The 26,329-nt window shown below is 47.1% G+C and overlaps 2 protein-coding genes across 4 annotated transcripts; one reads left to right on the top strand and one right to left on the bottom strand.

Annotated features, from left to right (window-relative positions):
- The first annotated feature begins 1,038 nt into the window (after nt 1-1,038).
- On the top strand, nt 1,039-12,370 carry LOC128342642 (zinc finger protein 397-like). Of its 2 annotated transcripts, XM_053290249.1 has the most exons (5): nt 1,073-1,147; nt 1,736-1,966; nt 2,836-3,702; nt 5,177-5,306; nt 8,869-12,370. In XM_053290249.1, exons 3-5 carry the CDS (start codon nt 3,112-3,114, stop codon nt 9,930-9,932), a joined length of 1,785 nt encoding a protein of 594 aa, XP_053146224.1. In that variant the 5' UTR covers nt 1,073-1,147; nt 1,736-1,966; nt 2,836-3,111; the 3' UTR covers nt 9,933-12,370. The 2 variants fall into 2 exon arrangements, with proteins under 2 accessions (XP_053146223.1, XP_053146224.1); XM_053290248.1 differs by lacking the exon at nt 1,736-1,966 and having other exon boundaries at nt 1,039-1,147.
- Nucleotides 12,371-20,693: 8,323 nt separating this feature from the next.
- LOC128342676 (zinc finger protein 501-like) lies at nt 20,694-25,543 on the bottom strand. 2 transcript variants are annotated; one of them, XM_053290354.1, is made up of 2 exons: nt 25,274-25,543; nt 20,694-23,393 (listed from the first exon to the last, which is right to left on the bottom strand). In XM_053290354.1, the coding sequence occupies exon 2, from the start codon at nt 23,377-23,379 to the stop codon at nt 22,162-22,164; it is 1,218 nt and encodes a 405-aa protein (XP_053146329.1). In that variant the 5' UTR covers nt 23,380-23,393; nt 25,274-25,543; the 3' UTR covers nt 20,694-22,161. The 2 variants fall into 2 exon arrangements, with proteins under 2 accessions (XP_053146329.1, XP_053146330.1); XM_053290355.1 differs by lacking the exon at nt 25,274-25,543 and adding an exon at nt 25,023-25,245.
- Nucleotides 25,544-26,329: the final 786 nt, after the last annotated feature.

Raw genomic sequence — 26,329 nt, forward strand, 5'->3', positions numbered from 1 at the left:
AGCTGCATTTTCCCGTAGTAAGAGTCTGAGATTCCGAGGGTCATTTTCAATACGATCCTGCCAAGCCAACGCATTTGACCTGTTGTAGTCGTGTGTCATCTGGAAATCACCTTGCTGAAATTGAACAGCAACAACTAAAATGGGGGTTTTATTATCTACATCCTCAGCTAGTGGAGGTGGGAGGCGAAAAAGAAGGGAAATTAAAGGACTGAGGCTTATCGAAAGTGGCCAGACTGGCCCTTAGTTAGAATTGTGCCACTGCTGAGAAGAGATGACAGTCACCGTGGCTGACATCCAGACTAACAAAGCATGTATGGAGCCCCTGCATTCCATCATAAAGCAGGGCAGGCACTCATGGAGGGGTGTGTGTGTGATCTTTGCTAATGTCCCTTTCCCTCTGAAGTGCTCTCTCTGTGCCCTCGAAAATATGTCCCTGTCCTTTCTTTCCTTTCCCCACTCTGCCCCCCCCCAAAAAAATGTGAGTGAGGAGGTGCATCTCAAGCTTCCCTTCTGTCTGCACTCTCTGGCTGTGTTTATCTTGTTTTCAATTGAGGTTTACAGAGAAATATCATAAACTTGGATTTTATGGCTTTTAAAAGTCACCTTTTCCTCTTCTTTACCCATCCCTCCCTCCCTCTCCTGAGCCTGCAGGCAGGGTCTGTTTTGTTGTTTTGTTTGATGCTTGGATACTCGTGAGTCAAATGGGCTGTAACCCAAAGTTTGGCTTTTAAAAAGCCAAATCTGTCAACAATGTTGTATACTACCTTTCGGGTTTTAGGGTCTGTCTGTCTCTGCAAAGTGAGGATAGTAAAAACACTTCATACATGTGTAAAAACAAGTTCTCCTCCAGAAAGCGACTGCCACGATCAATCTGTTAAGGTGCCACAAGGCTCTGTCGTTTTCAGTCCACGTTCAGAGCTTTTGAACCACTCCTGCTGTAAGAGTTAAAATCAACAAAGTTCTGATTCCCAGAGAGGACCAGAGAGATTTGAAACAGGAGGTTGTAAATAGTGCTAAGTCCCTGCCCTTTCTCTCGCCCCTCCTTCCCTATGCCCAACAGCATCTGCCATTTGACTATCCGACCCTTATGCCCTGGAGTTATTTTGGCGTAACCTTAAGAAGTCTTCACTGCAGTTCTCAAGTGGGGGTGAGTTAAAGGCAGGTATTTATTAGTAAAGGGAGAGAGCCAAGAAATCGGGGGGAGAGGTGTAGAGAGGGAATAGAGAGAAACAGCAAGCAGAAGGAAATAAAAGTCCCCCACCCCACCCACCCGTTTCTGGAGGATTCCTGCAGTCCTCCTCCCTATACACCACCCACAGCCTGGGATTTTTCAAAAGGAAACCTCAGCTGAGTTCCTGTATAGGGGCAGGAAACTGTGGAGCAACGTAGATAAAATAACCCACACCCTCATTATAGGGGCTGAAGACGTTTACTGCTTCTTGGGTGGGGCTGGGGTCCTCCTGCCCAGACATTCCTGCATCTATGATGATATTACAGAATATTAGAGTTGCAAGGGACCTTGCAGTCTTCTGGTCCAATCCCCTGCTCAGTACAGGGATCTGCCCCAGCATCTCTGACAACATCCGTCCAGCCTCTGTCTGGAAATTTCTAAAGGAGAGTCGTCCACAGCATGAAGCAAGCTGTTTTGCTGTGCAACAGCCCTTTATCGTTAGGAATGTCTTCTTAATGTCTAGCCTAAATCTGCTTTTTTTGTCATTTCAATCCTTTGGTCCAGGTCCTGCACTCAGGAACAACAGAGAACAAGCCCACTCCGTTTTTAATCTTTTAAGAAGGATATGGATGGAGTGGAACCTGTTCAGAGGAGGGCAACAAAGATGGAAAGAGGCCCTAGAACCAAGTCCCACCAGGAATGGCCCAAGGAGCCAGGCACATCCAGCCAGGAGGAGAGATGGATTTCAGGCTCTTCTGAAACAGATTCCACCCCCCACCCCAGATTCTCTAGCAGGTCTGGCTCCAGGGGGTGCCAAGATTGGGTGTTTGTTGAGGCCCCCAGAACTGGCCAAGGAAGACCCACTGCCCCAATAGGGACTCTGTTCTTTTTTCCATGGGGAAGTCTGGAGGCAACATGAAAGGGACGGTTCAGTTTGTTTGCCCCATCTCACTCCTCACTGAGTGAGTCTTGGGTCACTATCCTTTGCCCCATAAATCATGTGGCCAGGGATTCTCAAACTTGGGTCCACAGATGTTGATGGACTACAACTCCTGTCATCCCAGCCACAATGGCCGAAGGTCTCATAGGAGGTCTAAATTCACAGAGGTGGTTTAATCTCAGTTAATTTGAGATGGTCCACCCTTGTAGGGCTCTTGCACAGAGAAAGGCAAGCCTAGGCCATGGGAGTTAAGGAGAAGGGGTGAGACCTGAACAAACTGTGAAATGGCAAAACAAACTATTATCCAGTCCAGGTTTGCTAAATAAGCCTTAGTTAAAATAAAACATGGTTCCATGTGATATCTGGACCCACACCCAAGCATCAGTTTCATTTGTTGTAAATTACCCTGAGAGCAATTTGGAAATGAAGGGCAGGGATGTTTGTGTTTGTCCATCTTATTTTTATCATTATTATTATTATTATTTCTCTATGTAAACCGCTTTGGAAACTTGGGTTGAAAAGCAGTATATAAATATTTTTGTTGTTTGTTTTTTACATTATTATCTTGGTTTTCAGCATCACAGCTCCCAAAGCAGCTTAAAAATACAAAGCAGCTTATATATAAAACTTTATATGTGTTTTTCAAAAAAATGTAACACGGATATTATTAAATATGTTAAATAAAAAGGTTGAAAGTTTAGTTTCTCTCTCTCTCTTTCCCCAGGAGGAAACGTGTCAGGCATTAGAAGAAAGTTGTTGGTACACATATGGCCTGTTTCCACCCCCACAAACCTCAATGAAGTGCAACCGAAAGTACCCCATTGTCCCTTCGGAATAGCCCTTTGGTGGCGCCGTAACATTTGGCCAGAGACCAAACATTTTTACACTTTCGCAGAAATGGTTGACATGAGCTGAAATTGTGGCCTGCAGGAAACAGAATTATCTTCTCTCTGTGTCTCCAGTCCTGGGCTGTGCTGCACCAAGAAGGCAGAATCCAAGTATGAAAATGGAGGAGCAGGAGTTGGTGGGCCCCAAGTCAGAGACAGGATCCAGGAGAGCAGGAGAAACCCCTTGTGTCACCCAAGTGGGGACCCTCAAGCTGTGTTTCAGAGGCTCAGCACCACAGCATGTCAAACAGGAACCAGAAGAAGGAGTGTCTTCCCAGCGTTGGGAAGCCCAGTGGCAGGAGTTCCTCAAGGCAGTGCAGTCCCCTCCGTCTGGATGGGGAAACTCAGCACTCCCAGAGTCTGTGCCATGGGGCGATACTAAGATTTCCCTGGTCCCCACCATGGGTGCTGTCAGCTTAGAGGGACAGTGCCAGAACTTCAGGCAGTTCCACTACCAGGAAGCTGCAGGCCCGTGGGAGGCCTACCGCCAGCTCCAGGAACTTTGTCATCGGTGGCTGCAGCCGGAAAGACACACCAAGGAGCAGATCCTGGACTTGGTGATACTGGAGCAGTTCCTGGCCATCCTGCCCCAGGAAATTCACAACTGGGTCAAGGATCAGGGTTCTGAGAGTTGCTTCCATGCCGTAGCCCTGGCAGAGGATTTTCTGCAGAGGCAGCGAGAGGCCGAGCGACAGGGAGAACAGGTGAGGAAGTTCTCTTTGCCTTGCTTGCATAGGAAGCTGCCTTGTGCCGGGTCAAGCTATTGGTCCATCCAGCTCAGTGCTGCCTAGACCAGGAGTGCAAAACTGTGGCCCTCTAGCTGTTGTTTGACTACAACTCCCATCATACCTGACTATTGACCACTGTGGCTGGGGATGATGGGAGTTTTAGTCCAACAACAGCTAGAGGGCCAAAGTTGTGCAGCCGAGATCTGCACTAACCGGCAACAGCTCTCCAGAGTTTCAGACAGGTATTTCCTAGCCCTACCTGGAGATGTCAGATTATATTGATGATGATGATGATGATGATGGTGGTGGTGGTGGTGGTGGTGATGATGACCACCACCAATGCTTATAGATTGCTTTCCATCAACAACAACAAAATCCTCAAACTGGTTTACATACTGTAGAAAAGGAAATAAGAAATAAATGGGTCCCCATTCCTGACTGCCTGGACTCCCACCCTACCCCTCACTCTGGTGCTTAATGGGGGGGGGGCATAGCCGACAAAATAGATATTTACTTTTATCTCTTTGCCCTCCTGTTGTTCCATCCCACCTTAGCTAAAATGGCCACTGCAAGAAGTCCTCAGACTTCCGACACAATTGGTTCCTGAAACCTGTGTCAACATGTCAGAACTCGCAACTGATTTTCTCATAGGAAATAGAGTTATGGATGGGTGTTTGGTGCCCGAACCAAGGTCAGGTATGCTTGCTCCCCACCCCCCCACCGCCTGCTACTTCTGCTTTCAGAACTGGTGGCGTGTCAGTCATAGACATGCATACACACAGCAGAGAAGTTGATGTTGGAGAATCAGAAGTTGCTCACCCTTGCCACTCACAATAATGCCATTGTGTAGCTTCAGTAACTGTAGCATCCCCCTTCAAATACCACAGTGGAGTTCACTTTTTCCATGACACCACCTACTCCCTTCCTGGCTCTTTTGCACGTCTGCATGGGAGGCAACTGGGTAGCTTGCCTCCATCAATCATCATCATCTCCTCCTCCTCCTCCTCCTCCGCCTCCTGTGCAATGTTTAGAAAGGGAAGGAAGAAGGCCGGATGGGAAGTGGTGTGTGGGCTAGGAACACGCCAGGCTCTCTCCCACTTGCCGTCACAGCTGAACCTGGAGGAGGAAGAGCGGAAGCGGCCGCAAAGGGAGTATTTTGGACGGGTGAGTCAGCCAATCCCTCTGCAGTCTCCGATGCAGAAGCAGCTGCTGACAGGACTGCTAGGCCCAATGACAATATGAGCCTGAGCCACCCTTGTCGCCTAGAACCAAGTCGCAAGAGCAGCGGCCAAAGAAGTCAGTCCATTGGGAGCCTCCCCTCCGATGGCAAGTGTTGTAAAGCTGAAACACAGTTACAAAGTTGAAACACGGTGGGAATTTACCATTGCCTTAAGTACTGTTTGTCTCACATGGAACATCTTAAGTCAAGGACTCTCTGTACTATTTTCAGGGACTAGAGGAGCTGTTCCAGGAGATGCCTGAAAATTTCCCAGGAGAAGGAGGAGCTCTGCTGGAAACCACTCCTAAACAGCCCTGCAAGGAGGTCAAGCAAGAAAGTGAAGATGCAGCCAGCTCACTAGGTAAGACTGGTTGTACCTGAACTAGCTTTGGAGGACTTCACAGGGTTCCTCACATGCTGCTCTATCCTGTGGGAGCTGGAGTTTCAAGGACAGCTCTCCTTATATCAGACTTAAGTGGGAGTCCACAAGGGAGAAAGCAGGACAGAAGGGAGCTGATATAAGAAGGGCTCTGCAGGATCAGGTCAAGGATGCATCTAGTCCAGCAGCCTGTTTCCGGAAGTGGCCAATCAGATGCTTCTGGGAAATTCAGAAGCAGGGCATGAAAACAGCAGCTCTTCCCATCTGCTTGTTCCCCAGAGATGGGACTGTAGCTTATTTGCAGAGCATTTGCTTTGCCTGTAGAAGGTCTCGGTTTCAATTCCTGGCAGAAACTCTCAGTAGGGCTGGAGGGAAAAGACCCTCTGTCTGAAACCCTGAAGAGCTGTTGATGGTCTTTGTAGACAGTACTGAGCTGGATGGACCAACAGGCTCAGTAGAAGGTAGATACCTAACCTTTCCCATGGTATCCTGCCTCTGAACATGGAGGTTTCATTTAGTCATCATGGCAAATAGCAGCTGACCAACCTATCTTCCATGAATTTTACTAATCCCCTTTTAAATCCATCAAAGCTAGCAGCCATCACCACATCTTGTGGCAGTGAATTCCATAGATAGATTATTTATTTATTTATTTACCACCTGATTTTAGAGAGAGAGAGGGAGGGGGGAGGGAGTTCATAATCCAAATACAATATAAAATCAAATAAAAACACTCACAGAATAGAAACAATTCAAAACAACTCACAAAATAAAACATTTATTTGTTTGTTTGTTTGTTTGTTCGTTCAAATTTGTAGATTGCCCCAAACTTCCGTCTCTGGGTGCTAAAAAAAATTAATAACAGCTTATGTGTTGTGTGAAGACATCCCTTTCTTTTATCTGTCCTGAACCTCCCGCCAATCAGTTTAATTAGAACCCTGTGCACAATTATGCTCAACACAATACAGTGGATGCACATACTATTTATTTATTCATTTGACTGATTGATTGATTTCTACCCCGCCCTTCCAAAAATGGCTCAGATTATGTGCATCACACACACGCAGCATTACTCTTCCTATCTGTATGCTGCTGTCGAGTGGGCCTGTACCCAGCTTCATTTTTCAAAAGAACACATGTACAGTCATTCACACAACCACATGTATATATGTGCAGACACCTGTACATGCACACAATGTAATGTCTGAACAGGGCTTAGCAGACCCTACATTCTGATATTTTGAAGGAGAAAAATGGCTATCTACTCTCTCAATGCCTTGCATAGTTTTACAAACTTCTACCATGTCACTTGCTTAGTCATCTAGTTTCCAAAGAAAAAAGAGCCCCCATTTTGTTTGTTTGTTTGTTTAAATATTTATATCCAGGAGGACCTCATTTTCTGCAGGAGTTATGTTCCTGTCTTCAATCGTGAATAAGGAAACTGCAATACTAGAAACTGGGCCTATGGGAATCCCTGGGTTAGGTTCCTCTGAAAATTTCTAAGGGCCCAAAATCAAGGGGGAAAAGCGGGGGACAGAAATAAGAGGAGTGCAGTACAGTACCATGAACCCTCTTGGTCTCCAACTCCTCCAGTAATGGCCTCCTCAAACCCTCTGATTTTTGCCTGTCAAAAAAACCTGTCAAAAAAGCAGGGGGGGAGTCCCAAAATGGCTCCATGCTGCCTCCAAGCCAAAAATGCCACCAGAAGTGATGCTGGAAGTGTGAAAATTGCACACAAGAACCACAAATAGCCAAAGATCACCTCTGTGATAATGGAAACTGGGTCCCTATAGCCCAACCGTGAATAAGCCAAATTGTTCTATATAAACCTGCAGAAAATGAGGTATAGTGATGGGAAGGATTTGAGGGGGGACTAGGCCTCACTTAGAGCAACTGCTGGGAGGGTGGACCTTTCCTAATAAGGGGGAAAGCCCAGGGAATTCAAAACATAAGGGCCAGTTGAGGACTGGGCAAGAACTGCACACAAAGCCACTAGCTGGAGCTGTGGGGAAAATGGGAAGGCTGCAGCCTGTGAGTAACAAGTTAGGACCAGTTCAGTTAGATGTGTGAGGGAACTTTTTTTCTTTTACTATACTGCTTGAAATCTTAATCTGCTTTATGGAAAGACAATTATTGTTACTAGCCGACACCGCACAGAGCATCTGTGCGCTCTTTGGGGCTGGCGGTGACCTCCCCCCACCCCGTTCTGCCCCAGTCTCTGCTTTTGGGCCCAGCCACCTCTCCTCCCCACTGCCACTTCTCCCCCCCCCTCCACTTTCTTTCCCTCCTCCTGGGCCTTGCCTCTGCGGCCGGGCCGGGCCTGCCACCTCTGACCTCCACGGCCGGGCCGCCGCAGCAGGAACCAATCCTCCTGGGTGCGCCTCAGCCAATCGGGCGTGTCCGCCGCCCAGCCAATCAGCTGGGCTCTGGGACGCACATTCCAAGGCACACCCAGGAGAATTAATATAATAGATTGCATATCTTTAAATCAATAATAAGCCCTTGTGTGCTACTTTTCATTTGGGATCTGCCTTAGTCAGCGACGGAGCCACCATTGGGCAAATGGGTTCAAAGAACCTGGGCCGCGCCCAATCAGGGGCCACACCTCGCAGGCCCAACACATCCGCCATGTCTGACATCAGACGCAGGGGTGCTGGTTAAGCTCCCGAGCAGGGGCTGCGCGGTCCCCGAGCAGGGAAGAGCCACTCCTGGCTGCGCTGCGAACGCAGCGCCAGTCTAGCTCCCAAAGGGGTCGTGTGGCCCCTTCAGGAGTTAAATGGCCAGCACTGTGAACGCAGCGCCAGCCGGACTCCAACTGAGTCCCGAATGAAGCCGAGCGGCTCCGTTCGGAAGCCAGAAACCCCCCCCACACCCCGCGCGCATGTGCATCTGACGTCAGACGTGGGGGGCGGGGTGAGCGGGGCCGCCGCGGCCACACACAGACCGCTGGCAGTCAGGCTCCGCGCCTGGCCTTAGTCACACGCCTTTGGAGGCCAGGGACTGCTCAGCCTTTCTAGGGAGGGTTTTGCCACTTTAACCTCCACCAGGAATCTTATGTGGAAAGAGTGGTTTGTCCCACATTAGAATAAAGTGGCTGGTGGCAGCCTTAAGGATTCACCCCAGTGAACTCCCCCTCCCCTCTGGCTCTGGTAGGAGGCATGACACAAGGGCCTCCTGTACTGCTTTTCAACAAAAAAAAAGTTCTCAAAATGCTCTACATGGAAAAAGGAATAAAATCATTCCCTGTCCCAAAAGGCTCATCATCTAAAAAGAAACACAAAGCAGACACCAGCAACAGCTACTAGGAAAATGTTGTTCTGCACTGAATAGGAATAGTTGCTTTCCCTCTGCTACATGTTAGAGAATCTTTAAAAGATGCCTGTTTGGCCAATTATCAGGGATAAACTTTGTCCCACTATGACCTTGAAAGAAGCATATGTAGGCAAACTATCTGAATGTTTTATCCTGTGTGCCTTCACAAGAAGGAATTTTCTGGGGTCTCTTTCTGCCATGAAAAGTTACCAGTCTTCTCTTTTGATTCCAGGGATGGATGAATGGCACAGTGAAAGTGAGGGGGATCTATGTCAAGTATCATCAGAAGAAATCAAGCATCACATAACAGAAGGAAGAGACAGGAATCTAGACAGGAACCAGCAGGAGAGAAGCACAATAGAGGAATGGCAGAATAAATCCATCACTTGTCAAGGCGGTGACTTTTGTGAAATTGTAGTCCAGCCAAGAATGCACAACAGGAAGAGAAGGAATAAATGTTCCGTTTGTGGGAAGATGTTCAGAGATGAAGCATACCTTAATAAGCATCAGAGAACCCACACAGGGGAGAAGCCATATGAATGCTCAGCCTGTGGGAAGAGCTTTCGCTGGAGCTCAGACCTTCACAGGCACCAGAGGACGCACACAGGAGAAAAACCGTACAAATGCTCGGATTGTGGGAAGAGTTTCCGTCGGAGCTCCAACCTTCATCGGCATCAGAGAACCCACACTGGAGAGAAATCATACGAATGCTCTGACTGCAGCAAAAGTTTCCGCTGCAGCTCAAGCCTGATTAGCCACAGGCGAACGCATACTGGAGAAAAACCATACGAATGTTCAGACTGTGGGAAAAGCTTTCGCCTGAGTTCAAACCTAATTAGCCACAAGAGAACTCACACTGGAGAGAAACCATATGAATGCCCCAACTGTGAGAAATGTTTCCGTCGTAGCTCACACCTTAATACCCATAAGAGAATCCACACAGGGCAGAAACCATATAAATGCTCAGATTGTGCCAAAACTTTTTCTGATCGATCTAATCTTCTGAGCCATTTGAGAATACACACTGGTCAGAAACCATATACATGTTCAGGCTGTACCAAAACCTTTTCCAATAAATCCAATCTTCTAAGCCACCAGAGAATCCACTCTGGAGAGAAACCATACAAATGCTTAGACTGTGGGAAAAGCTTCAGTGTGTGCCAGTATCTGACTCGGCACCAGAGAAGGCACACCACAGAGAAACTGTATGAGTGCTCAGACTGTGGGAAAAGATTCAGTCAGAGTCAGTATCTCATTCGGCATCAGAAACATTCACATAGGAGAAAAAGCATGTGACCGTTCAAAGCGTGCATGTGTGAAGAATTCTACAAAATGTGCACCTTAATCGCCATGAAACAAATCAGACAGGATGGGGGCCATAGCCTTATTCAGACATTGTGTTGTATGTGCATTCAGGTGTGTGTGCACATGTACATGTTTTTGTGTGGATGACTGAACATGTGTTCATTTTAAAAGTGAACCTGGGTACAGGTCCCTCAAATGCAGAGTACAGATAGGACATGTACTACTCTATGTGTGTTGAACATAAGGTGTGAATAGCAGTGCTTGCATAGAGATCTGTAGATGCATACATTGTGCACAGCCCTGTTCAAACAGTATGTTGTACATGTATACAGGTGTCTGTACATGTGTACATGTTTTTGTGTGGATAGCCTTACATGTAAACCTGGTTACAGGCTCTCTCAAAGGCCGGTTATAGATAGGGAGTCTACTACTGTATATGTGTTGAACACAATAGGTGGATAACTACAGGTGCACAAATCTGTACATGCATACACTGCACACAGATTGGGCATTGAGCATAACATATGAATAGGGATCCTACAAATGCTTAAATTGTGGGAGGAGATTAACTTGGAGCAGACATTTCAATAGCCATCAAAGAACCTTCGCAGAAGAGAACCGTATAAATCAGTAGGCTTGTTCACACACTTGAAAGCTTGTTAGGAGAAGCATTCTACCCAGTTTCAGAAAGTATGTGTGCTCTCGTTTTGTGGCTGTGTGCAAGGGGGAATACAAGGTAGGAGGCACCAGCAGTGATCGTCAGCTAGCCCTCCTGCTGGATGGGGCTCTGTCCTACCCAGCAGCTGTACCCAGCTGCAGAATGAGGTAGGAGGGAAAGCCCTCCTCTCCAGCGAAAGGCTAGCTGGTGATCACTGCCAGTACCCCCTACAATGTTTTTCTCTCACACACAATCATAAGAACAGCCTGCTGGATCAGGCCAAGGCCCATCTAGGAACATAGGAAGCTGCCATATACTGAGTCAGACCTTTGGTCTATCTAGCTCAGTATTGTCTTCACAGACTGGCAGCGGCTTCTCCAAGGTTACAGGCAGGAATCTCTCTCAGCCCTATCTTGGAGAAGCCAGGGAGGGAGCTTGGAACCTTCTGCTCTTCCCAGAGCAGCTCCATCCCCTAAGGGGAATATCTTACAGTGCTCACACTTCTAGTCTCCTGTTCTAATGCAACCAGGGCAGACCCTGCTTAGCTAGGGGGACAAGTCATGCTTGCTAACACAAGACCAGCATCCTGTTTCACACAGTGGCGCACCAGATGCTTCTGGGAAGCCCACAGGCCAGAGATGAGGGCATCCCTTCTCTCCTGCTGTTGCTCCCCTGCAACTGGTATTTAGAGGCATCTTGCCTCTGAGGCTGGAGGTGGCCCACAGCCACCAGACTAGTAACCATTGATAGATCTGTCCCCCATAAATTTATCTAAACTCCTCTTAAAGCCACCCAGGCTGTTAGCTGTCACCACTTCTTGTGGCAGATAATTCCATAGGTAAATTATGCACTGTGTGAAAAAGTAGTTCCTTTTGTCGGTCCTAAATTTCTTGGCAATAAGTTTCATGAGATGACCCCTGGTTCTAGTGTTATGCAAGAGGGAGAAAAATTTATCTCTCAACTTTCTCCACACCATGCATGATTTTATAGACCTCTTTTACAAAACAGGAGCATACACTGGGTTGGATGCTTCTCCTAACTCAGTTTTCAGTGGTGTGGACGAGCTGGTGTTTCCCTTTTCTGCCTGGGATACAGGGCTTGTTTGCCCGTTTTGTCTCATGCAACTAAAGCTTCCTAGCAGGGAGTTCAGAGCCTTCCGTCTTCTCTGCCTGTAAATGCAGCTGGTCAGAGGGTGACTTCAGGGGTCTCAAACTGCAGCCCTCCAGCTGCTGTTGGCCTACAACTCCCATCATCCCTGGCTACTGGTCATTGTGGCTGGGAATAATGGGAGTGGTAGTCAACTGGTTATGCTGGTTTATGACTGTAATAAAGATTGATTGATTGGTTGGTTGGTTGGTTGGTTGGTTGTAGTCAACTGGACTACAATCGGAGGGCTGCCGTTTGAATCCCCTGTGCTAAGCAAGCGGAAGTGGCCTGCCTTCCACATGACCCCATTTGCCTCATTGGACAGTGGTGAGGGCAGATAGCTGGATTCATGCTTCAACTTTAGTTGCAGCTGATCCTTTAATGCAGAAGTGGGCAGAAGTTGGATCAGGACCTACCTGGGTGATTTGCAATAGATGAGCAAAAGTTTCTGGCGTCCACTAGTTCAGCAATATCAAGAAACATTACAATTTGTTTACAAACTATTATTTGCCATGGCTTGTGCTAATTTCTTGTCTCTCAGCCTCCTCGTCTCTAACAGGATGGGTTGCCTTTGACTAGACGTTTGTTCAGCTCTGCTAGCCAGTTTTAGAGTGTTGTGTTAAAATTGCTGGTCTGTGGTGACTGACTGGCCAACTTGAGTCTTAATCCAAGACTCCTGCCTAAAACCCTGAAGAGCTGCTGCCAGCCAGAGTAGGCAATACTGAGCTAGACTGATTAATACGACTATGCTGAATATTTATATACCGCTTCTCAACAAAAATTCTCAAAGTGGTTTACACTTACACACACACACACACACACACACACACGATAGATAGATAGATAGATAGATAGATAGATAGATAGATAGATAGATAGATAGATAGATAGATTCCCTGTCCCCAAAGGGCTCACAGTCTAAAAACACAAGGTAGACACCAGCAACAAGCACTGGAGGGAGGGATGCCATGCTGGGGATGGATAAGGCCAGTTGCTCTCCCCCTGCTAAATAGCAGGGGGAGAGCAACTGGCCTTATCCATCCCCAGCATCTTTTGTTCAGTAAGGAGGGGGTTTAGTCTGACTTCGTATAAGGCAGTTTCTTGTGTTTATGTATATTTGCTCCTGTGCTGACTGGTGGACTTTGGGGTTCTAATGGAAAACAAAGTAGATTCTACAAGCCTAGATACCCAGACATGCCCAACAAACAGAAGCCCTATTCATACATTACATTGTATGTGTGTTCAGGCAGGCCTTGACAAGGTGAACTGGTCAGCTTTGGGCCCTATCTGCATAAATGCTGTAATTCCTTCTTTAATCCATCTTATACAGCCCAAGGAACTGTAAGGTAGAGGAAGAGCTGGTCTTGTGGAAGCAAGTATGACTTGTCCCCTTAGCTAAGCAGGGTCCACCCTGGTTGCATATAAATGGGAGACTAGAAGTCTGAGCACTAAGACATTCCCTTCAGGGGATGGAACCGCTCTGGGAAGAGCAGAAGGTTCCAAGCTCCCTCCCTGGTTTCTCCAAGAGAGGGCTGCTGCCAATCTGTTAAGACAATACTGAGCTAGAAAGACCAATGGTCTGACTCAGTATATGGCAGCTTCCTATGTTCTTATGAAGGCACTTCTACAGGAGATGAAGCCCAGGCTACAGCTGCTTGTTGCTTCTTTATTCAGGGGCCTTTGCAGTACAGCCTTTGCTATGGGACCGGAGCCATAGGCCAGTGGTAGAGCATCTGCTTTGCATGCAGAAAGTCCCAGATTCAATTCCTGGCATCTCCAGGTAGGGGCTGGGAGATATTCCTGTCTAAAAACCCTAGGGAGCAGCTGCCAGTCAGTTTAGACAATACTGAGTCAGATGGACCAATCATCTGACTTGATACAGGGCAGCTTCCTGTGTTCCTTCCAGAACTCAGATTCAGCCCTTGGATATGTGAGCCAGCAATACAGACACGAGAATACAGGGACATAAGTGCCCTGTTGGATTAGATCCATCCAATTCCTCATCCTGTTTCCAGCACTGGCCAGTCAGATGCCTCTGGGAAGCCTTTAAGCAGTGCATAGAGACAATAGTCATCCCCCATGAATTGTCCCCCATAAACTATTTTAAGGGGTATGCTGCATTGGGGCTTGGAAGCTCCATTTACATTGGTGACTAGCCAATGACAGACCCATCTGTCATAAAATCACTGTTAAAGTCATCTAAACGAGCAACTATCACCTCTTGTGGCAGTGAATTCCATATGCTGACTTGTGGGATGGGGCTATATACATGCTCAGTGGTAGAGCACGTCCTGGTTTGCATATAGAAGGTCCCAGGTTCAATCCCTGGCAGCATCTCCAGGTAGGGCTGGGGGAGACTGAAAAGCTGGAGAGCTGCCAGTAGTTCTTCACTAAGACAACACTGAGCTAGAAGGCTCAGTAGGTCTGAGCTAGATGGACCAAAGGTCTGGCTTGGCCTAAGGCACATATGTTTATGTTTGAACCTATGGAACTCTTTGTGGTATGAAATGGGTGCCTCTTTCTTTGTATTTTCTTAATCCTTACCCACTGCAGTGCTGATCATTCACTGACTTCAGAACTTGGCCCCGAAGTTACATAGGAAGCTGCCATATACTGAGTCAGAACATTGGTCTATCTAGCTCAGTATTGTCTACACAGACTGGCAGCGGCTTCTCCAAGGTTGCAGGCAGGAGTCCCTCTCAGCCCTCTCTTGGAGATTCCAAGGGAACTTGGAACCCAGAGTGGCTCCATCCCCTAAGGGGAATATCTTACAGTGCTCACATGTGGTCTCCCATTCAAATGCAACCAGGGCAAACCCTGCTTAGCTAAGGCGAGAAGTTATGCTTGCTACCACAAGACCAGCTCTCTTCCTTAAAGTTCTGAAAGAACGAGAGAGAGAGAAATCACCCTTTCCTTGGCATGTGTCATTTAATACATCTCACATCCCTCCTTGAGCCACCTCTAAAAAACAAAAAATGCACACAAAATGTTTTAGCCTTTCCTCCTAGGGAAAGTGCTCCAAGAATAAGAGGTTGCTATTCTGAACAGAGCAGCCCACTTGATAAATCTGTGGCAGCCAAATAACAAAGGATCCTGTGGCACTTATAAGACTAATACATGTATTGTGTGACAAGTTCTTGGGAAGCTACACAGCTGATGCCACCACAAATGAACTAGGTTTTTGGTGTCACAGGAGATGTGTCAGGGGGAAAGTTGAAAACTCTGGGACAAAAAATCAGAATGATTATGGTTCCTGGCATGGAGAGAGGGGAATTGATCGGAAAAGCTGCACCTACTGGATTTCGGTCTGTAAATGCAGCAGTTAAAGCTACAGGAGCCTTGTCCGACAGGGGTGGAAAGGAAAACTAATAGTAAAAATTAAAATGGTATGCATGGAGAGAGATGAACTGATGAGGAAAGCTGCATCTATTGCAGTTAAACCTACAAAAGACTTGAAAGTGGGGGAGGTGGCAACCAGTACAAATTAAAAGATGACAAATCCTGCCTAGAGGCAGATTCATTGATGGGGGAAACTGCGCCTATTGGATTTCTGCCTGTGATGCAGATATTAAAGACTTGCAAGCCCTGACATCGGTCCCAACTTGAATTGGCATTACATGGCAACTCTTATAGAAACGGAAAAGATTCAAATTTTATTCAGCAGGGGTTGCTATTATGCATTACGTGTCATGAGTGCTCCTTAATAAGTTAAAGTGATGGAATTCAGATTCCTAGAGAGGCTTGAAGACAGGGGAACAGTTAACGGAGGAAAGTTCCTTCCAGCTGCCTTATGAATTTTCCCTGCAGGTTTGTGTATATAGTTGGGAATCAGGTTTGTGCTGTTGAATCTTCAGGTCAGAAGCGTTTCCTTGCAGCTTTCAGGTGGGAGGGTGAGTGTATTGACAGCTGAGGATGATGGGAGTTGTAGTCCAACAATGTTTGGAAATCCAAATGTTGTTGGACTATGTGACCCCTGGTTTAGAGAAAATTCAAATCCTTTAGTCTTTCCTCATAGGGAAGGTGCTTCAACAAACATGCACGTGCCAATTTAAAAGGGGGTGTAGGTGGCTGAGGGGAGAGTAGACAAACAGCCCAATGTACACGACGGGGAACAATATTGAGGGCTCATAAGCTGTATAGTTGGGGCAGGCAGCGGAAGTAAAAGGATTTCCTTCAAGGGTTCCCAGCTTTGGATCCCCAGATGTTTTTTGTACTACAACTCCCCTCATCCCCTGCAACCATGCCCTTCATCCATAGCTGGGGATGATGTGAGTTGTAGTCTAACAATATCTGGGGATGAAGCAAGCGTGGCAATTTCAAAGTTGTAATTAATGCCTTGGACATGTGTAAAGAGTCCACATAACATGCCAGATCAAATAACAATATATTTAGGGTATCAGGAACATTTGCATAATACATTATTCCAAGAAAACATCTGTGCAAGGAAAAATGAGGAAAATGCATGGGGATAGTGTCCAGAATTTTTCCCAATTCTGATTTTTACAGAAAACCCACATCTCTGAGCAAGGCGCTTATGTTCTGCTTATGGATATGTATTTGTTCTTCACCTTGCTACCACCACCATCCCAAGGCAAAAAAAAGTCAACCAGTGTTTTTGAATAGTTGCAAAACTCAATGGCAGGGCAGGTAGCATCTTGGCAATGCTTTGTGCAGCTGGTGTTTCCTTGTTTACAAGTGTACCCAAAACCTGCAGAACTGGTTAGAACAGCTTGCCCCCGAGAGGGGGAAAAGTACCTTTGTTGAGAGAGCAGCAGAGGTTCTCATCCCAAACTCCCCTGCTCTGAAAAGGTTATGGCTTAAAAATTTCCCTTGCTACTCTTCCCCAATCTGTTTCTCCTCAGTTGTTTTAATCCAGGTACTGCATGGTGCACCAAGGTCCAATCTTTGCACACCAGCAGAAAAAAAAGGCAGCTGGGAAGAGATAGAGGGGAAGAAGGATTTGGATTCCCTCCCCAACCCAGGCGAAGGGAGGATTTAGGTGCCCTACGCACCAGCTCAGAAGGAAGGATTCTGGTGCCCTTCCCACCAGCACTGATGAAGGAAGGATACATAAGGAAATAGGAAGCTGCCATTTACTGGGTCAGACCATTGGTCTATCTAGCTCAGTACTGTCTTCACAGACTGGCAGCGGCTTCTCCAAGGCTGCAGGCAGGAATCTCTCTCAGCCCTATCTTGGAGATGCTGCCAGGGAGGGAACTTGGAACCTTCTGCTCTTCCCAGAGCGGCTCCATCGTCCATCCCCTAAGGGGAATCTCTTACAGTGCTCACACATCAAGTCTCCCATTCATATACAGCCAGGGCAGGCCCTGCTTAGCTAAGCAGATAAGTCATGCTTGCTACCACAAGACCAGCTCTCCTCCCACATTTGGGTTCCCGATCCCTGCCCAGGTGAAGGAAGGATCCGGGTGCCCTTCCCACCTCCCCATACTGTGCTTCAAATTGTATCCCTCACCTGTTCTTGATAGCAATCCAATGGTGATCCGATTCCAGGGGCGGATTAAGCCTTTTGCCACCTGTAGGCGGCCAAAGATTTGCCAACCCCATTGCTGCAACGAGGGTAAGGGTGAAGGGAGAAAGCCTCCCCTTTTTTCTCCTTTAAAACTGCCTCTGTGTGCAGCAGGATAAGGTCAGCGAAGGCTGCACAGTGTGGGTGGCTGCGGAGAGAGGGGTGAAGGGAAAGTCTGCCCCCCCTGCAGTCATTTGGGAGGGAGGAGGGGAGATGGAAGAGCTCTCCCTCGCCACCCGCTCAGTGGCATGGCTAAAAGGGGGAACTTCGGCCCACTACCTCGGCCCACTACCACCCTCCCTGCTGTAGCTGCTGCTGCTGCCCCATTGCCTGCACGGCATTTTAAAGGTAAAGGGAGGGGACTTCCTCCTCCCCCCCCGCAGCCACTACTATGCGGCCTTATCCCGCCGCATACAGCAGTGGTTTTTAAGGAGAAAAAAGGGAGGCTTTTCCCTCACCCCCAGAGAGGGCAGCAAAATTTGAGGAGCTGCAAATCAAATTTTGCCGCCGTAGGCAAGTGCCTCCTCTGCCTCTGCTTAAATCCGCCACTGCCTGATTCTAATGCATGGATTTGTCACGTGTCATCACTCTTTCCCCTTTTGTGTAGACTTCCAGTGCTGTATTCTGCTAAGAAGCAGGGTATCAAATTGGACCTGAACCAGAACCCCAAAACTGGTTCACAGCATTTTTAAGCCAAACTAAGTTGGTTCAGAAAAATATGCAAGTGCATGCGTTACGAAATCCCAACACATTTTGAACTATATGCTCTTCATTGGGGAAAGGAATTAAAAACATCCAAGAGAGATAGCCCTTGCCTTAGCACATCATGTTAAAAGCAGCAGAAAGTAGCCTCCATTAGTGCTACTTAGAACTACATGGATCCCCCCGCTCAATAAACTGAATAATCTCATTTGCTTTTAACCTAAACCAAGCCGATCTCCATAATTTCCCTTTTTCAGCAAAGCTGAGCTTAAACAACAGGGTAAAAAACTATACACCTGCAAAATGCATATTTTGAGCCAGCTTGGTGTTGTGGTTAGAGTGCTGGACTAGGACCGGGGAGACCCGAGTTCAAATCCCTATTCAGCCATGAAACTAGCTGGGTGACTCTGGGCCAATCACTTCTCTCTCAGCATAACCTACTTCACAGGGTAGTTGTGAGGAGAAACTCAAGTATGTAGTACACTGCTCTGGGCTCCTTATAGGAAGAGTGGGATATAAATGTAATGATAATAATATTCACACCCACATGTTAGCAATGATTCTGGAACCTGAAAAAAGGGGGTGAACAACACTGGCCCATTCTAAGTAAGGAGGCATTGGCTCATTCAGAACAAGGGCAGGACACACTGCCTCACTCGCTTTGCAATGTCCTCACACAGCTAAATCCAATTAACTGCATAATATCATCACGTGATACCTATGTGATTCCTAATTGGCTGAGACCATCTCAGCAAGAAGTCTGTCTTGGTGGTGGCTGTCTTCAAAAATGGTAGTAAAGTTGCAGATTAGAGATAGAAGTTTCTGAAAACAGGCAGTGAACAGTGTGCAAAAAGAGTAAGCCGGGGCGGAGGGGGGAGTGAGAGGCCCTTCCTCCCCAATGTCAGAGTTCCCTCTAACAGAGATTCCCAGATGTTGTTGACTACAACTCCCAGAATCCCCAGCTGCAATGGCTTTTGCTTGTGGATTATGGGAGTTGTAGTCAACAACATCTGGGAATCCCTGTTAGAGGCAACACTGCTCCCTACCCAAGCCCCACCCTTCCCCTGAAAGTTTCAGGGCAGAAATTCAGTGCAGCTTTTTTTAAAAAAAAAACAAAAAACAGTCAGACTGCACAGAGATCTAGAGGTCCACGGGAGGCACACTCTGCTTCCGAGCTGCTCTACAGTCTCCTTGAGCTTCTTGCAAAGGTGGGGCTGCTTCATCATGCCTAATAAAGAGTGCATCATCACAGTTCGAATGGCAAGGATGCACTCTTTAGTAGGCACAGAGCAGCCCTGCCTTCGCAAGCAGTGCAAGCAGGCTGTAGAGTGGCTTAGAAGCAGTGTGTGTGCCCCTCCCTTGGACCTGCGGAGCTCTGAGCAGTCTGTGGGCCAGTCAGGTTAACATCCCTTTCACAGTGCTAGGAGCCATTTTACGTCTTGAGAGGATCTCTGAAATCAGAATAAAAGGGTCTGTTATTCCATGTCTATTTCCCTGTCTTATGTCTGATAGAGATCCCCTGTAACATTAACATCTTGCTGCATTATTGCTGCTTTTTGTTTGTGAAATGACTTTGTTTTTATTTTCTTTAAAAAGAGATGTAAAGCTGATTAATAAAAATCATATTAAAAACCAGAAAACAATCAGGCTGAAAAATCAACATAGTTAGCAAGAGGGTAGTGGCTGTTCCTATGCATTTCATGGTAGCATCTCTCTCAGTGGCTTGTGCTCATATCTCTGCTCTGCCTTCATTTTTTCTTTTTAAATTATTATTCAAGATTATGAACGCCTTTAGGACCAAGAACTTTTAAAAAAGAAGTTCTGCTTTGCAATCTGCTTTGGGACCTTTTTTGTTTGAAAAGCAGTATATAAATATTCAAGAGTGGGTGTGGGTGGGTGGGAGAAACTAGGGCCAAGAGGCACCTTATGGTGGTAGTTCTCTTATATTCAGCACAGAGAAAGCGACTGTGCTTAAGAACAGAAGAGCAGCCCTGCTGGATCAGGCCCAAAGATGCCTGTCTAGTCCAGCATCCTGTTCCACACAGTCGCCCACCAGATGCCTCTGAGAAGCCCAGAACTGAGAGGGCATGCCCCCTCTCCTGCTGTTGCTTCCCTGCAAATTACATTTAAAGGTATCTTGCTTATTTAACCGCAGCACAGCATCCCTCCAGCAGTTGTTACTGGTGTCTATTCTACATTGTGTTTATTTTTAGATTGTGAGCCTTTTTGGCAGAGGGAACCATCTTATTTCCTTTTCTGTGCAAAGTTAAACCACTTTGAAAAGAATGGTTTATATACTACTCTTTGTTCAAGAGTGGTATATAGCCATCATAATCATCTTTATATATATTTCTCGTAGGCATACCTGTCGCTAATCCCATGCATGGCAGCTCTCGTGAGAGTTCGCGAGCAGCTAGCAACGGACAGGCGGGGGTGGGGGGGGAAGAGAAGGGCAGTAGCAGCCAGCTGGCCGGCAAGGAAATAAAATGGCAGCGAATGGCAGCCAGCTGGCGGGGGGGAGAGGGAGGGAGGGACGGCAGGTGAGCAGATAGAAGCGAGCGGGCCGGCGAGGGAAGTAGCGGCCGGGGGAAACAGCGGAGGTGGGCAGGGAAGAAGACAGTGACAGGGGCGGCGGGTTCGGCATTAGCGAATTAGAGGCTAGTTACTATAATTTCTGCTTTCGTTGGTATCCTTGATAAAGAAGGACCCGTACAACACAAACCAACCAGCCTTCTATTTATTACAAAGGATCTACATACAGCAATGCACAAGAAGAAAAAAACCCATTCACCGTTGCACTGACAATTATTTGATAGTGGTCTGCTTCCTGCAGTTCTTCTGTCATCTACCCAATACTATGGCCTGGGGTGCCATTGCGCAAATTAAGCTTTCACCTTCCGTCTACTACTGACTAATTCATAAATGTGGACAGGCAATAATTTGGGTTTAGTACCTCAATGAGGCACAGGTGCATGCCCATCCTTTTCTCATAGTCTGAAAATTCTATGGCTTCTTTCCTAGCTGGGCTTTTCCATGCTTAAGAAGGTTAGATGGGCTACTAAGGGCTTTCTTGTTTTTTAAACCACCATCTAAAATGGGTTTCTAAAACATCTTATAAAAGGCCTGGATTAGCATAGAAGCCACTGCACAGGGCACAACTCCAGTTTCTCCTTGCACGGAATTGTCAGCTCACATACCACGCAGCGTGCCGCCCTTCGAAGAGGGACACACGTGCAAGGCTTCCAAACGAGCCAAGAGCCCGCCCCCACTACCAGCGCCAGTAGGGGCATTGTGTGCTCACAAAGCTGTGTGCAGTCACTGCTGCGGCACTGCTGCTATTGGGAATAATGGCAGGAGCAGCTCAGCAGTGGCTGCACACAGCTTCATATGCACGCATCAGCCCCGACTAGCAGGGCCATCCATCCCATAGCACACACAGGGCCCACAGCAAATGAGACTGGCCACACCCCCTCGTGATGACATCAGGTGCCGGGCCAGTCTGCCTCCTTGGTCAGCGTCACCCAGCTTGGAGCCAGTTCACTGGATGGAGGACTTGCTTTCCCCGCTCTCTGTTGCAGAAGAGAAGAGCAAGCCCTGTCAGGCCTGCTCAGTTTGGGTCCCGCTGTTGTTTTTGGACTACAACTCCCATAATCCCATCACAGTGGCCAATAGCCAGGGATTATGGGAGTTGTAGGCCAACATCTGCAGGAGAGCCGATGTTGAGTAGCCCTGCTTTTTAGTGAATCAGCTGCAAGCCAGGCCAGGGGAGGCTGAGAAAAGAGCATGAGACGGAGAGCACTGGCATTCGGGGATACCCTCCCCCAGACCCCAGCATTCTCCTTAGCATGCCCCTCTGTCAGTCTCCCATGGTCTGGCTGCAGCCGGTTCGCTAGACGCAGGGCTTGCTTCTTTCTTGCACGAAAGGGAGAAAGCAAGTTCTCCATTTAGTGAACTGGCAATGGGGAGAGGACTGTCCTTGTACTGCTCAGTGTGGGTGCCCAGCTCACCTTCCCCTCAAAGGACAGCTCTGCCCTGCTAGCAGCAGCGACAGGCTCTCAGCTCCCTCCGAAGCTGTGCATGTGCGTCCCTCTTTGAAGGGCAGCATGTTGTGTGGTAAGTGAGCCCCTGATACTTAACTACATGAGACCTGGTGGCAAAGGTCCCCAGCGCTGGCCAATCGGAGCCCTTTACACTTTTAAGGCCTCCCCCTCTTTGTGGGTTCTTTTATGAACCACAAGGTGCGCACTGCAGGTGAAGCTTCTCCCACAGGTGAGACAGGTGTACGGCTTCTCTCCTGTGTGGATCCTCTGGTGCTGCATAAGGTGCGCACTCTGGCTGAAGCTTTTCCCACAGGTGCCGCACTTATACGGCTTCTCCCCCGTGTGGGTTCTTTCGTGCTTCACCACATCCGAACTAGTGGTGAAGCTTTTCCCACACAGGGAGCATCTGTACGGTTTCTCTCCCGTGTGGATCCGTTTGTGCTTCACAAGGTCCGAGCTGGAGCGGAAGCTTTTCCCACACGCTGGGCATTTACAGGGCTTCTCTCCCGTGTGGGTTCTCTCGTGCTGCGTCAGGATCATACTCTGGCTGAAGCTTTTGCCACAGTAGGAGCATTTGTACGGCCTCTCCCCCGTGTGGCTCCTCTGGTGTTTCACAAGGCCCGAATTGGAAGCAAAGCTCTCCCCACAGGTGAGGCACGTGTAAGGCTTCTCGCCCGTGTGAGTCCTCTCGTGCTGAATCAGGTTCGAGCTCCGCTTGAAGCTTTTCTCACAGAGGGAACAATTGTATGGCTTTTCCTCAGTATGAGTTTTTTTATGATTTACAAAGTTTGAGCTGGTTGTGAACCTTTTCCCACAGTCCGGACACTGATATGGTCTCTCGCCAGTGTGGGTTCTTTGGTGAGTCATGAGGTGTGCATTTGAACAGAAGCTCTTTCCACACAAGTAGCATTTATAGGGCTTCTCTTCTGTGTGAAACCTCTCATGTACAATCAGATAGGACCGCTGATTGAATCTCTTCTCACACACGGAGCATTTATAGGGCTTCTCTCCGGTGTGGATTCTCTCGTGCTTCACAAGATCCGAGCTCTGGTGGAAGCTCCTCCCACAATCAGCACATTTGTACGGCTTCTCTCCCGAGTGGTTCCTTTTTTGATGGCTAATGAGGCTAGATATGCTGCAAAAGCTTTTGCCGCAGTCAGAGCATATATAAGAAGTACCTTCTGCAGAGCCTCCTTCCTCTAACCCCGGGATAATACTTGGTGGACCCTCTGGTCTGGGCTGAATCTCATAAATTCCTTCCATTTCATGAAAGCCAGAGGCATCTTCTGCTGTTCCCAGCAACGGACCACAAGGATCCATGTGGTCGGGACTTTGGAGCTCGATAACCTCCTCATTCTCACTCATTTTTCCACCCACAGCTGAAAAGAAAAACAAAGGAGAGGGAAAGAAAGAGGGAATCCAAATACAAATCAATCTCTATGCCAATGGAAGAAGGCAAACTAACTGCCACTTCTATGAGGCACTGCGTGGGAATAGAAAACTGAGCTTTAATAGGTACGTGTGCACCAGAAATGTGGGATTTCTGGAAAGTTTTGAAATGTAAAAATGCATTTTTTCCCCATGTGCAAAAAAACCCACCCCCTCACTTACACACACATAGTTCCTAGACTAGATTTAAACATATATGGTGGATCACATACCATGCAAATGTATGGGCATGTGATTTCAGTATTGCAAAAAACCAAAACACCTGCACACAGTTGCACTAGAGTAAGCCCATTGTTTCCAATGGAATTACTCTTGCACAACTGCAATGGTGCAATTTACACAATTGCACACACGTTAGGATACAATGCACATGTAAATCTGTGCAGTACGTGAGCCATTAGCTTCCTGTCTACTTATTGAGTTGTGAGAGGATCCAGTCTCCACTTTGGACCTCTCAATTGCAGAGCCTCAAGGGAAAGCCTTGGTTTTGTTTTGTTTTTTAATTTTAAAAGGTTGCCAGCTTCAACTGTGCTTTTAAAAGCAGGTTGACATGCAGACTTTAACAGGTTATCATGTTTTATCTCCATGTGTTGATAAAAACCTTCATCTGCTGATTTCTGAACATCAGGTTGCCATTTAAAAGCACAAGAACAAGTTCTTTTCTGGTCCACTGGCAACATCTACAAGCCCAATAACTTTGTATTAACAATAATCTCTGCACTAAAATTAATGAAATTGGATGTGTGTGTGTGTATAGGACCAGAGGGTTGCCAACTTTTTAACCAGCCTCTGCAGCTGTGCATTTAGAAGCCGCTCATTTAGAAGGTAAAGGTAAAGTGTGCCATCGAGTCGGTGTTGACTCCTGGCGACCACAGCGCCCTGTGGTTTCTCTTTGGTAGAATACAGGAGTGGTTTACCATAGCCTCTTCCCTTGCAATATGAGATGATGCCTTTCAGCATGTTCCTATATCGCTGCTGCCAGATATAGGCATTTCCCAGAGTCTGGGAAACATACCAGCAGGGATTCAAACCAGCAATCTTTGGCTTGGTAGTTAAGCCATTTCCCCACTGTGCCATTAGGTGGCTCATTCATGTCATTAAAAAAAAAGGCACGGGCCAATATATTTTCTATGCAAAAGCTGCTATTAAAAACACAGAATGTTATCCTAAGATAAAACAGAATATATTCTATTTTAGAATAGAATTCTATTTTAGTCTGTTGGGAGGAACCATGAAGTCTTCTAGTCTGGCCCCTGCTCAGTAGAGGCATTAGTCCCCCCCTTTCATTTTTCAAAACTCAAGTTTTTAGCCCTTGAGGCATAGGGAAAACATACTAATACAGAGTTAGTTACTAGCCTCTCACGAGGCTAATGAAATTAGTGCCAATGCAGCAGTAAGCTTTAAATCATCTTTTTCTAGTTTGACAGATGGGCTAATTCAATGATTTAATAATTACTTATTGGGCATAAGAGCATATTTTAGGCCATTCCTTTCTGACCTGTTGGCCACCTTATAGGCCCCCAGCCACAACAATTATGCATAAAGAAGAGAGAGAAAACCTCTTTTCCCATTCTTGCCCTTGAACGAAAGAAATCTGAAGGATCTATCAGCAACTTGCAAACACAAAGCTGAAAAACCTCCAGAGTCCAGGTAGAGAAGCCGGAGGAGAGGTCCCTATATTTCCCCCACTGATTCCCTCTCGCTCTGCCTCTCCTGCTTCTTTTGTCTGTTCTTCCTTGCTAGAACAAAAAAATAAAAAAATAAAGCAAATTTAAGAAATAGCTCCCCCTCTCGCTTCCTTACAACTCACCCCCCAGCTGAAGGCTGCAGCAAAAGCGTCTGATTCGAAGATCTACAGCAATGCAAATTTCCAAATAGCTCGAGATTGTCTGGGTAATTGAAGAGGCAGCAGGATCGCTCGTGGGGGAGGGGGAGGTGTGGGGAGTGGGGTGGGACAGAGGACGGAAGAGGAAGTGGCCGTCGGTGATTAGAGTCCCCCGTCAGATTGGTTGAGTTGGTCTTTCTAGGAATCGTGACTCTTGTCTCATGGTGGGAAGCTAGACTGGTTCGCGAAAGCTGCTGTGAAGGTGCATTTGCCAGTCTTTTTAAGGCAGCTGACGCAAAATTAGGGTTGCCAACTTTCCAGGATTGGCGGGTAGTCTCCAGGAGTGGGCATCTCTTTCCAGGAAAGACTGAAAAGCAATTCTGATTAGTTTAGTAGTGGCTTGATATTGTGTGAGTAAGATTGGGAGGAAATATTGGGGGAAAGATATCTCCTCGGGAACAGCTTCAGCCAAGAGAGTTGGCAACACTACACTAGACTAAGACAGCTTCTGCCCTTTAGCTGGAAATTAATCCTCAAAGTGATTCATAGAAAAGGAGGGGGGCGCGTTTTTAATATCCAGAATGAAAAGTTCCAGGTTCTATATGCAAATGATTTGCAAACAAATATAGCTCGATTCTGTGCACATTTACTCAAAAGAATTATCGCTGTATCCAATGTGGATCTCCCCCCCCCCATTTCTGTCTTAACGAATGTTTTACTTTGTTTTTATTCTGTTGTAAAGCGCCCAGAGATGTAAGTTTTGGGAGGTATAAAAATGTTTTAATAAATAAATAAATAAATAATGTACACAGAGATGCAGCTGTGCAGCCTGATTCTATGCATGTTTACTCAGAAGAGTTTGGCAATTGTGCAGCCCAATCCATGTCTGGATGACCATGGCCGTCTCAGGGATGCCATGACAGTTTCCTGCCCTGAGTAGGGGCTTTCCCTTCTCCAAGTTCACTTCCAGCTCTAAAATTCTGTGTCCCCTGTAGAAAGCATTATTCAGACTCATCACCAGGATTTAGAAATTATTGTATG

Source organism: Hemicordylus capensis, chromosome 2, assembly GCF_027244095.1.
Source record: "Hemicordylus capensis ecotype Gifberg chromosome 2, rHemCap1.1.pri, whole genome shotgun sequence".
NCBI classification, from domain to species: domain Eukaryota; kingdom Metazoa; phylum Chordata; class Lepidosauria; order Squamata; family Cordylidae; genus Hemicordylus; species Hemicordylus capensis.